The following is a 12570-nucleotide window of genomic DNA, read 5'->3' on the forward strand; positions in this document are numbered from 1 at the left end:
GGGCTTAGAGGTCAGGGTACCCACCTCCTCCGGGCACATCTCATGAGTGCAGTGGACAAAATGAGCACAAATCAGAGGGAAAGCAATGGCATAACGTAACATGGTAGGTTCCTCCAGGGTCACGGCAAACATCTTCTCAAAGATGCGGAGATGGAAGCTGCAGACAAAGGGGAAGCAGACTTAGAACCAGGGTTTAGGAGCCAGCTGGTCCCTTTGAGGTGGAGAGAATATTCATTCTTTCAACAAATATCTACTGATCTTCACACCTCCCTCCCTCACTTCCCTCCTCTCTCTCTCTCTACCTCTCTCTCTCTCTCTCTCTCTCTCTCTCATTCTAAGTAAGCTCTATGCCCAACATGGGGCTTGAACTAATGAACCGAAGATTGAGAGTCACATACTCTACATACTTAGCCAGCCAGGTGCCCCCACAACTCCCTACTCTTAAGGTAGACAGGAAACCAAGAAACTTAACCCTTTTCGATTTTCATACTGGACCCCATGGTGGTTTAGTGCTAATCTTCTTCCCTGCCCTTGTCCAAAATTTGTTATTCTTCCCTCAGAGCCTCTGCATGATTTAAATTTTTTTTTAATGTTTATTTTTGAGAGAGACAGAGACAGAATGCGAGTGGGTTAGGGGCAGACAGAGGGAGACACAGAATCCAAAACAGGCTTCGAGCTGTCAGCACAGAGCCCAACGCGGGGCTCGAACTCATGAGCTGTGAGATCATGACCTGAGCTGAAGTCGGACACTCAACCGACTGAGCCACCCAGGCGCCCTAGAGCTTCTGCATGATTTGGGCTATTCCCCCTAATTTAGAAGTCCTACAGTAATATTAATTCACATCCCTCCCAAAATTCGACCACTGAGGCTCCAGAAAACTTTCTCAGGTTAATTCCATGATACTAATCTTTCCTCAACCCTATATCCTCTCAATATCATGCACTCTTTTTACACTTTCTTACATTTGCAATTATTATGTTGATGTCCTTTTCACATGTACATGGGTGTTGTATCTCCCCACCTATACTGAATGCAGAGAACAGAGCCAACATATTGTGTTGTTTGTTTGATCTGCCAAAGGACAGAGTTATGTCCAACAGTGGTCACTTGATAAATGCTGAATGATACCTAAGGAAGACAAACTAATTTTCATTCTCCAAAGGCCCTATTCTCCAACTCTCTCAATTATTTTCAGCTCCCTCCACTGAAACCCCACATTTTCCATGTCTCTTTTAAATCACAATACCCCAAGAATAAAAAGAAGCTGCAGAAGGTTCCAAAGATACCAGTGTGGAAAAATATATACTGATGAATTATCACAGATAATTATCCTAAAGAAAGCCAAAACAAAAGGGAGTCAACCTAAAATTCCTATGACTTGGTAGAACCTGGCATGAGTGAGTTGGAGCACCTGCCTCTAAGGAACTCTCAAACAATATTTTCCCATCTGTTGGAAGGAACTACTGTTCTCCACAGAAGCCAGGGAAGAGATCAGGTCAAATGATAAAGAGCTCTGAATAAGGGCATACCAGAAAGTAGACAAGTCAGAAGTTTCCACCAGTATAGTCTCTACTGAGTCCAGCATTCGGGAGTGAAAGACAATGAGATTCATCACCTTGGCTAAGTCAGGATTCTCGTGAAGGTGCAGGGGAGCCTTAGCCACACTGGTATATGCCTGTGGTTGGAGTTAGGAAAAGGGTGGAGAAGAACAAAATAAATGAAAAGGACAGCCCACCTAGGAGCTACAGTTTGGCTAGGGTTTGTCCTGTCAATCAGTAGTTGTCAATGTTGAATCACTCTATACAGCAGAGATTAGGAAATAAACAGAGAAGGGATTGTTGAGGAGGAAGAACCCTGAGAATGCGGGACCATTAACAGGAACAGACCTACCTGTAGACGGAACCAGTCCAGCCTCAATCCAGAGAATTCAAATTTCTCTCCACTATCAACTACAAGAAAAACAGAAGTTTAAAAGAAAATAATAAAACAGCACCCTATATCAAACTCCACAGAATGGTAGGTCCTTTTCAAAGTCATCTTGTCCCACTCCCTGGCTCAAGAGATCAATATTTCTAGAACAAAAGATGTTCACCCTTATATACCTTACCTTCTCCTCTTCCCTCCAATTACCTTGTTTGAGATTGAGATTGGAGAGAGTACTGACGAATGAGGACATTATAATGGACTCCTCCTCAGGACACACAGACAGGTTCTAAAAGAGAAGTTCAAGTTGACATCAAGTGGGTAGAGGTTCCACCAGGACAGAAACCAGGACTACAAGGCTCAGTCAGTTCATGAAGGTAGAAAGAACTGGTAAGTGCCAGAAACAGAAAGAGCTAACCAAGAGATGGAGGAAATCCCCTGGGTTCACTGCCATGCTAACACCCAGTTTCTCTTTATTTTTCTCTCCTATTTCTAAGTAGCATTTTTCTCTCCTATTTCTTCATGTAAGAAGAAATATTCTCTCCTAAGTATTTTTCTCTCCTATTTCTTCATGTAAGAGGGGGGAAAAAAAAGACCGTGGAGATTATCAGTCTTTTTTTTTTTTTCTTTCAACAAATGCAGAGAGGAAAATCGGGCTTTTTGACAATCTACAAAGCATGAGATTCAGCCAGGGTGGCCCCCAGCGGGAAATGACCAGGGATCACCCTGACAGTTCCAAAGTTTAGTTAATTAAACTTACTTGAATGATGTCACTGAGCACAAGGGCATCAAATCTGGCCAGGTACTGAAGGTGGTATTGCTGTATCACTTTGATGTGTCTCCGGACAAGAGCCCTAATCTCCTCCAATAAGAAAAGCAATTCTGCAATGCTCCTGCAGAGTCGAGGAAGAGAACAGGGAGGTTTTGAGGCTAGAAATATCAACTGAGACAAAGACAGTGATAATAGAGCAGAAACGGAGACCTCCTGAGGTCATTTGATGCCTCCCTGTCCCATTTCCCAATCCATCTAAGGTCAAGGCTCTTAACCATGTCAAGTACTTACGAGTCAACATAGTCCTCAGGTGTCTTTGTCTTGGTGACGTTTTCTGTGTGGCGAACCAGCCAGGTGACCTCATCACGAATGAAGGACAGAGCCATGAAAGCATAAAGGGCCTAAGGAGAGGACAGAGATTATGAGAATTTTCAACTTTAAAAATGGATTTCAGAGCACAGAGAACGATCACGATAATATGCCTACGGACACAATCATGTAACCTCACCAGCAATAGTAGCCAATAATAAACACAGAGACCCATAAAAACCACGTGAAACAGAATCAGACATGCACGTATGTTGACATTAGCTCACAGTCAATACTATTTCATCTCTATTAAGTCTTGGAAATATTTAGTAGGCATTTATGTGGTTTGGCAAAAAAAAAAAAAAAAAAGCAAGCTCTATCTTCAATTAGATCACACTCAAACAGAGGATAAGACAAGTACACAAATAGCTATAATGCATCATATACTACCCCCTGATGGTACCCAATAAAAAGATCCAAAAAGTTTTGGGGTGCTCCAGGAGGATTCAAGGGAATCAGTGTATACATATATAAACAGATCACGAACGACTCAGAAATGCAAAAACTAACGAATGCCAAGTCACTCCCCCACAGAGTCTTTCATCATTGGTCATCATTCCCCTGCCAGCCTTTCATTTTCTTGCCTTAGGACCCAGCAGTCCTGGCTCATCTGTTAACACAGTCTCCAGCTCCTTCACTGCCATCCGCAGAAATTGGCGCCGTTGACAGTGAAATTGGCCGCTAAGGAAAGAAAGTAGAAATGAGAGAATAGTGCCTCTCCCATCCTTAAAAATCCTCCTAAGGCATTTAGGAAGGGGTATCAGATAGGAGGAACATTCAGTGCTGCCATTAGACTTGGTAAGAAAACACAAGAATCTGTGGGGCAGCAGCAGGTTCTTGGGTTGAAGCAATTAAGCTGTGGGCGGTTTAGGTGAGAACAAAGGTCAAGAGAGATTCCTATTCCATCCCCTCTTGGAGAGCCCATTCCCCACCTTTACCTGTTTGCAATTACATGCTCCTTGCTTTCCTTTATGTCTGCCACTCTCTTGCCATACCTGAAAATTGACACAAGCACAGCAGGGTTGGCCACACCACCAATTAGAGACCTTGTCCCACCTTCCCAGTCCTGAGAGATTCCAAATGACAGCCTATGTATGGGAAGCATGGGCACCCCTCACTTTCAGGATCTTTCCAAACCCAACTTTTCTCCCTGGCCTACTAATAAGAGACTCATACAGCTTAGAGATTATCCAGTTCTCCTCACTATTTTCGGATGAAGAAAATAATATCCAGGGAAGAGGAACGACTTGCCCAAGGTTACATAGGGTTGTAATGGCAAAACTGGGTCTGGACTTCTTGTCATGTGCTCCTGCCTTGACACCATTAGGCCAAGTACTCTTCCAGGTTTGGGGGAGACAAAAGAGGCAGTGCACGGGCCCTGCTCTTAAGTAGGAGTAGTTACTCCAGCTCTACCTTGGATCCCATTCTCACCCTTCTCCTCTTAGAATTTTTCTTTATCAGTTACCTCTGTCACTTGGTCTCTCCCTCTCCACCAGTTTAGTCTCTACTCCCAACACATAAGTTCAAAGCCTCCCTTATCCTGAAAGACTTTCACTTGACCTTGACAATCTGCTGAACTTCCTGTCCTCCCACACCACCCAACTCCTCCAAAGACACACCTAAACTCTTTACTTCCTCACCTTTCACTGACCCCTGAATCCCACAAAGCTTTTGACACTTAAAAAACTGTTCTCTCTAAAGTCAATGTGAACTGTTGAATCACCAAATGGCCTTTTCGTTGATCTTCACTGGTCTGTGATATTTGACTCTCCTGACCATCTCCTTTTTCTACTAGTGATCCAGGCTCAAAAATCCCACATTACTTTAGGCTCTGTGTGTTCCCTGTGTCCCTTAGATCTGTCTTCTCTTGTCCTGCATCACTGTTGCCACTGCATTAGTCAAACTTCATAACCTTTCTTTTCCCTTTTCCAAACCACTCCCTTACTGAACTTGGCACAGAATGAAAGAAATTTAGACTTGGAAAGTATCTTAATTAAATCAGGATTCAACTCCACAGCATTCCTGGTAGATAATTTTTTCACCTCTACATAGTATGATGGAAAGCGACAGGATTAGAGTCAAATAATCTGGAATTATTTCCTATTTCCAATGAGTGGCATTGAGATTTAACTCCATTTTCTCATCTATAAAAAATATATTAATACTTACACATGAGTATAAGTACCATGAAGATCAAATTAGATCATTTATACCAAAAACCTCCCTCAACTATAAACCTTACATCTTAGTTGTTGTTCTCAGTGATGGGGAACTGAACACTCTTCAAACGTGCTTCCATTCCTTAAAAGCAATAATCATTTGGGGCACCTAGGTGGCTCAGTCGATTAAGCATCCGACTTCGGCTCAGGTCATGATCTTGCGGTTTGCCAGTTCGAGCCCCGCATCGGGCTCTGGGCTGACAGCTCAGAGCCTGGAGCCTGCTTTGGATTCTGTGTCTCCCTCTCTCTGCTCCTCCCCCACTCATTCTCTCTCTCTCTCTCTCTCTCTCTCTCTCAGAAATAAAGAAACTTCAAAAAAAACAAGCAATAATTATTAGAAAGTTTTATAGGTATAAAGATATGGATGTAGATATAGACCCAAATCCACCCCTTGTAACTTCTAATTATTAATCTTAGACTTACTCTCTCTTAACTCTGACAGTGATTCTTTTTATGGTAATATCCAGTTGTTGAGAGTATGAGGAATAAGAATTCTCATAGACTGCAGATAATACAGCTGTTTGGAGGGCAATTTGGTAGGAGCTATTAAAATTTGGTATATGCATACCCTTTACCCCAGCAATTCCACTTCTGAGAATCTACCTTAGAGAAATGTTCATGAAGATATGCATCTAAGAATGTTCATTATAGCATTGTTTGTAATGATTTTTTTTTTTAAAAAGGAAACACTCTCAACTATGCTTCAGTTAAAAAACAAAGAAAGGAAAGTGGAAATGGTTCAAATGTCCATCACAGGGGATTGGGTAAATAACTTATGTTACAACCACATAATAGAATACTATGCAACTGTTAAAAAGAATAAGATTAAGTCACTATAGACGGACATGAAAAATATCCGAAATATAGTAAGTGAAAAAAAGCAAACTGCAGAACATAATGTAGCGGCGGGTCCATTGCTCTTTAAAAATTGCTTATGTAAGGCTGAAAACACATTCACGCCTTTACGTGTTACAGACACACAAGCATCTGGAGGACATACGCCAAACTATTCCGGGAGATGAGATTGTAGTCAACGTCCACTTTCTATTTTGTACATTTCTGGATATTAGTGCGCAATAATAAAAAAGTAATAAAGATATGTGACCCCTTCCTCAATCCAACGCCTCCTTCTCTTTATAGTTCTCTCTCGATTCTTCCCTTCATAGTCAAACTTCTTAAAAGAATTACTTATTAAATTCCTTATCTCCCATTTGCTTCTAAACCCACAACCCGGTTTTCAACCTTACCACTCAACTGAAGTTGTGCACAGGAAGGGCACAAAGACCACCTTTACAGCCAAATCCAATGAACATTTTCCAGTCCTCATTTTCTTTGACTTCTCAATGTCATCTAATGTAAATAACCGATCTTCCCTCCTGAGAATGTTTTCTTCCCTTCACTTCTGTCTTCCCTCTTCCCCAAAACCCTAAAAATCTCAAAATAAGATTAGTTGGCTCTCATGTCTCACCCTTTCCAACTGCTAAATAAGTCCTCGGTGACCTTGTGCACCTGTAGCACATCCTCCCGGATTAGGGTGATGTACAGGGAGCCCTGCAGACACAGCTTCCACAGCTTCTGGCACTGGTTGTTGGAGTTGAGGCACCCATTACAAAGAAGAAACCCAACTGCAGGTGGATAAAATAGTGCAGAGGAAGACTTTTAGAATTTTCTATCCACGTAACACGCTGCGACATCTACTCCCACCTGATCCCATGAAACTTACTGATAATCCAGCGCTCCATCACTTCCACAGATAGGTACTCACAGGCCATCTGTGAGAAGAGAGGCAGAGATGGTCAAGCAGTTATTGAACCTGGTCTTCCCCTAAAGACTAAGGCAGTCAAGACCAGGGCAGTCAAACTAGAATTTAAGTATCAAAACCAACTTTTATTTTACCAGACTGACTCAGGACACTTTGATAAACCAGTAGCTGGGGAACCTGCCAATCATGGAGGTGAGGCAGTGGAAGTGAAACGAGCAAAAATGAATACACTTGAGAAAAGGAAATGAAGCTTGGGCTGGAAGTTGGGACAACGAAACATGTAATATAATATCTCTCTAACAGCTTAGAAAAGCAATACTCAAAATGTTCTCATGATCGCTTCCTCCTTTGGATTCTTTTGCCACTTCAAGTACAAATCACTCATTTGGCCTTTCTCATTCATCTTGTACCATCTCTTGTATTTTTATGACTACGTGGCATATATTCCCTCCAAGAGTTTATGTTGTTGAAGCACGGATGTTGGGCCCATATTAATTGAATAAAAATATTTGTTCATTAACTGATGCCTATGTTTAATTTCCTGCTGGGCTGAATAGGTGTCTAATGACTCACTTTCATCTGTCCATTCATTCTATGATTATTCATTAAATTCTTCCTATGGGCAGCCACACGCTAATCCTGGTCCAAACAAAAGCTCGAATCCAAACATGATTTTTTAGCTATAAGAGGTTATCAACTTAGATGCATATCCTAGAAGAGGGCTAAAGCACTCTTAGGGATGATATTTCTTGAAAGAAGCACTCTCTACAGAGATGGCCTTGGCAAAGAGAATGTTATCACTGACCAAAGAAGGGAACGTACTGTGTCTGAATTGGCAGGGTTAATCATGGCTGGGGGGCTGCTGATGAGACTCAGAAGCTGGGCACTGCGCCACTGCTCAGCCCCCTGGGTCCTCCGGACGAAGAGGAAGTGCAAAGAGAGGAGAGCTTCACTCACAGCCTGTGGGAAGAAACAAATGAATCCTTAATGTCAATGACGAGGACGATATACTTCCACCAGAGGAATTCTCCACTCTCTCAGGAAACATGCCTTCGTGTGAGGCCCAAACTCCTCTGTCAACTTCTTCAGAGGGTGATCATACTCCAACACCATCTGCCCCAGACGGGCAAAACTGGGGTCACTGGAAAAAGCATAGGAAAGAAGAGTTACAGGTCTCCCTTGACCATGATATAAACTCTCATGTTTGCAGATGGGATAAAGCTGTGTGCATAGGCTGGCATCCCCCTCCACCTTCAAAGATATAGAAACTAAACTGTGAGTTACATATATAGATAACCCATTCCAGACCCAAGTGTATCAAGCTATTAGATAGAACTACATAGTTTGGGGCAGGTCCATGAAAGTTTCTGCCATGTAAGTACCCAAAAGAGTACTGAACACATGATAGGTACTCTATAAATTCACGTTAATTAGTTGCAATTCGAGTAACATGCCTAGGTCCAAATCTGTACACAACCCAAAAAGATACAAGTAAATTCAAAGCTAATGGGTAAGGCACGTGCCTAGGTATTCATGGAGACACATGGGAATACACATCATACATAGAACAATGTGTCACAGCCTACTCTGATTCTTCTCGTCTTCATTTTTTCAGCCCTTAAATACTTTTATTTGCACTAATGGAGGGGCACAGAATTTCAGATAATCCAAAATCCATTTATATTTGGCTTCAAATGTACTATCATACATTACTTACCTCTAATGGCTTTACCTTGCTAATATTATTCCTACCAATACTAAAAAAAGAAAACTTTATCTTCCTTTCGCAATAACCTGAAAAGCACAGTGGAAGCCAGCCCAGGATTAAAAAATGATCAGAGACAATGCAAATTGGATAATCCACTAGAAGATGCTCAAGAGTTAACTATATGTAAAAGAGCTGTGCACTTGTTGACATATGCCATTATAAGGATTTAAAAAAAATTTTTTTTGGCCTGGATCATCATGTAGAGTGTAAGTCCTCAAATGAGAAAACATGGATTCTATTTCCTTTGTGTCCACCTTGTACCTCATACCACCATGTATGAGATTCTTCATCTCCTAAATCCCTTTAACTCACCTATGCCCATGCAGCATCTCATGGGCACAGTTGTACATGCCAATGAGTACCCGTCGGTCTTCAATCCGTGACAGAAGTAAAATAACTGAGGTGTAAGTCACGATCAAGTCCAGGTAGCTCCGGGTGAAGTCAAAGTTGAGATTCTGCAAGGAAAATACATAGGAACCCAAGAACAGCAAGGCCAATTAATCCCTATTTCACCCACCATTCCAGACAGTACTAAATAGACTCCGAAAGGGTCTGTTCAGAAGGAGGAACTGGTAGGATGGAAAATTCAGAAGGAGAAAATCGGAACCACAGTCAGGGGTTAAAAATGAGCTCAAGATACAAAAAGGCCAGGAAATTTGGTAACATCTGGAGGTTAGAAGAGGTGGAATAAGAACATTTTGGTGTCATTGTTATATTAAATAAATCATACTGCTGATCTGCTTCACATGTAAATATCCTTTAACTTCAGCACTTTATACAAAAGAACCATAGTCACGGAGTGAATAATACAGTATATTATATTAAACATATTGTAATATATTATCATCCTGAAGGAATAGCCATTCTTCCAGTCCCTTCCCAACCCACACTGTTCCAACCAAGACCTTTTCTAGGGTAGAAGAGAATGACGAAGAATCTTACAATATCAAAATGGCACTGGCAGGCATCAATGGTGTTGAGAAGCTCATATACATGATCCTGGGGGTAGAATTGGAAATGAGAATGAATAAAGAATAAAGAGAAGGTGACATGTACTACTAGAATTTGAAGGGAAGGTTCTCTCCCTTAGAGGTCCTAGAGAGCCACTGAGTTACATAAGGGAAGCTGAATAGAGGGAGTTTCTCCTCCGGAAGCCATCAGTGGGCCCCCATTAAGCTTACCCTACCAAATGCCCAAGTTTCCACAGACACAAGTCACTACTATATTACACATACTCTCCCTAATTTTATCATCCCAGTGCCCCCTTCCTCCACACACACACACACAAAAAGGTTACAAAATGCAGATCATCTGATAGGCTGTTTCTAAGATACCGGAAATTAGACCCATTTTTTATTGATAAATCCCAAAAGTTTTTCTTGTAATCCATCTCCTGTTTTCAGAAATTAGTCATTAACAGATGAGACTACGACCCAACCTGTGTTTCTATTTACTGACCACTTACTATGTGCTAAGTACTACTTACTAGGTAATTTGCATATCCTTCATTGAACCCTCATTCCAGTGTGATAGGGATTCGTTTTCTTTTCATACATAATTTTACCTAAATAAATATGCAGTTTTATTGTGGACACTTCCCTCCCCCCACATCGGCACCACCCTCCATCCTGCCCCAACCCCCAGGTAAACCAGTTTAACAACCCAGTATGGCCTTTCTTAATTTTCTCCCTATTTATATAGTCTTATTCAGTTGGGGGGGGGGGGGGAGGAGAAAACTAGAGAGAGAGGTTTTCTTCATCATCATTTGTGTTATAAAATTGAGATAATGTTATATTCTTCTTGCCATTTTGTTTTTCTCATCCAACCTTATCTGCTTAAAGTCCTCCAAGTCATCTGGTAGAACACTAATGTACTTCTTTTTAATGGTCACATAATAGCCCATGGTGTGGTCAATTCATTCAGCCTTTTTTCCCACTGATGGACATTTTCTTTGTTCCCAGTCCCTGGCCTCTCCTTTGTTCCCTATTCCTAACATATTGGTACTTTCATTTCTACAAGGTGGAACTGCTAGATCAAAGAATATATATATTTTTACTTTAAAAATGTGTTGCCAAGGACTTGAGCAGATACTTGATAATAACAAATATACACATGGCCGATAAGCAAATGAAAAGATGTTCAACGGTATTGGTCATCAGAGAAATGCAAATTAAAACAACACTGTATACCCATGAAAAGGCTAAAATTTAAGTCAGTTAATAGTAAGTGCTGATGAGAATGTGGAGCAACTGGAACACTAATATATGACCGATGGGAGGAGAAAAGGGAACGACGACTTTGGAAAAAAAGTTTGGCAGTTTCTTACAAAATTAAACATACACATACCATTTAACAATTCAATTTCTAAATTATTTTCCCAAGTGAAATGAAAAATATGTTGCCACAATGACTTGTACTCAAATGTTTATAGCATCGTGGGCATAATGGCCACCAATATGCATAATGGACACAACCCAATGGCCATCAACAGGTAAATAGATAAATTGTATCCATACAACGGATCAGTACTCCACAAAAATAGGAAATGAATCACAGTTACATGAAACAACAGAGAGACATCTCAAAAACATTATACTGAGTGAAAGAAGCCAGATACAAAAGAATGCATGCTGTATAAATTCTAATTATATGAACCTGTGGAAAAGAGAAGAAAAGAAAATTCTAATCTAGAAAGCAGATCAGTGGTTGCCTGGGGCCAGGAGTTGAGGAGATAGGGATTGAACTGGGAAAAAAAAGGCTCAGGAAACATTTGGAGTGATGGAAATTTTCTATACTCTCACTGTGGTGGTTTTTACATAGGTGCATATATGTGTCAAACTTATTAAAACAGGAAAAAATGTTTCCACGTTATCTTCCCCAAAAGACCTAATCTAAATTAACACATGGGGGATTGGGGCGCCTGGGCGGCTCAGCCAGTTGAGCATCTAACTCTTGATTTCAGTTCAGGTCGTGATCCCAGGGTTGTGGGATCAAGCCCCATGTCCGGCTCTGTGCAGAACGTGGAGCCTGCTTAAGATTCTCCTTCTCTCTCTCTCTCTCTCTCTCTCTCTCTCTCTCTCTGTCCCTCTCCTCCATGCATGCACACTCTCCCTCTCTCTCCCTCCCTCCCTCTCTCTCTCTCAAATGAATAAATAAATAAATAAATAAACAAACAAAATTTAAAAATAAATTAATACATGGGGAAACCAAGGGTAAGAGCAGTTAAGATACATGCCCACGATCACTAACTAGTAAGGGATAGTATCAGAATTAGAACACAGAGCTCATGATTTTCCCTGTATACTACATGACTTCTAAATCTCTGTCTACCCCTATGTTGCCTCATTTGCTAGGAGGGCCTTTCTACCACATCTTCCTGAAACCCAATTCCCAAAGATTATAGATGAGATTTACTATCAGCCACTCACACAATGTCACTACATAAGTCATCTTCTAAAGGTAAGAATCAAAAGAGAATGGAATTAGCATTTGTTGGCCTATAACCTTACTATATGCTAAACACTGAGCTAGATGTTTTCCCTGCATCATCTCATTTAATTCTCACAAATACCCCACATAGATCTTATTTCCCCATTTTATAGATAAAGAAACTGGAATCCAAAGAGTGTCCTTTCTAAATTTATACATCTGGCAAATGGTAAAGCTGAGATTTGAAACCAGGTCTGTCTGATTCAGAGCCTACCTACTTTACAATGCACAATATCTCAGTGTCTCTATTATTCCTCTTACCCTAAA

The 12570-nt window shown here is 41.0% G+C and overlaps 1 protein-coding gene across 1 annotated transcript in view; it reads right to left on the bottom strand.

Annotated features, from left to right (window-relative positions):
• NCKAP1L (NCK associated protein 1 like) overlaps positions 1-12570 on the bottom strand; it is a 38735-nt gene that overhangs the window by 21164 nt on the left and 5001 nt on the right. The window contains exons 4-17 of the mRNA XM_019419633.2: positions 9757-9813; positions 9127-9269; positions 8097-8187; positions 7869-8006; positions 7008-7056; positions 6753-6909; positions 4004-4060; positions 3650-3746; positions 2988-3097; positions 2685-2817; positions 2132-2213; positions 1892-1950; positions 1531-1676; positions 25-157 (exon numbers count right to left, since the gene is read on the bottom strand). Of these exons, the coding sequence (XP_019275178.1) occupies positions 25-157; positions 1531-1676; positions 1892-1950; positions 2132-2213; positions 2685-2817; positions 2988-3097; positions 3650-3746; positions 4004-4060; positions 6753-6909; positions 7008-7056; positions 7869-8006; positions 8097-8187; positions 9127-9269; positions 9757-9813 (1452 nt within the window). The remainder of the gene's footprint in view (positions 1-24; positions 158-1530; positions 1677-1891; positions 1951-2131; positions 2214-2684; positions 2818-2987; positions 3098-3649; positions 3747-4003; positions 4061-6752; positions 6910-7007; positions 7057-7868; positions 8007-8096; positions 8188-9126; positions 9270-9756; positions 9814-12570) is intronic.

The sequence above is a fragment of the Panthera pardus genome, unplaced genomic scaffold (assembly GCF_024362965.1).
Source record: "Panthera pardus isolate Hobbes unplaced genomic scaffold, ASM2436296v1 HiC_scaffold_6, whole genome shotgun sequence".
NCBI lineage: Eukaryota > Metazoa > Chordata > Mammalia > Carnivora > Felidae > Panthera > Panthera pardus.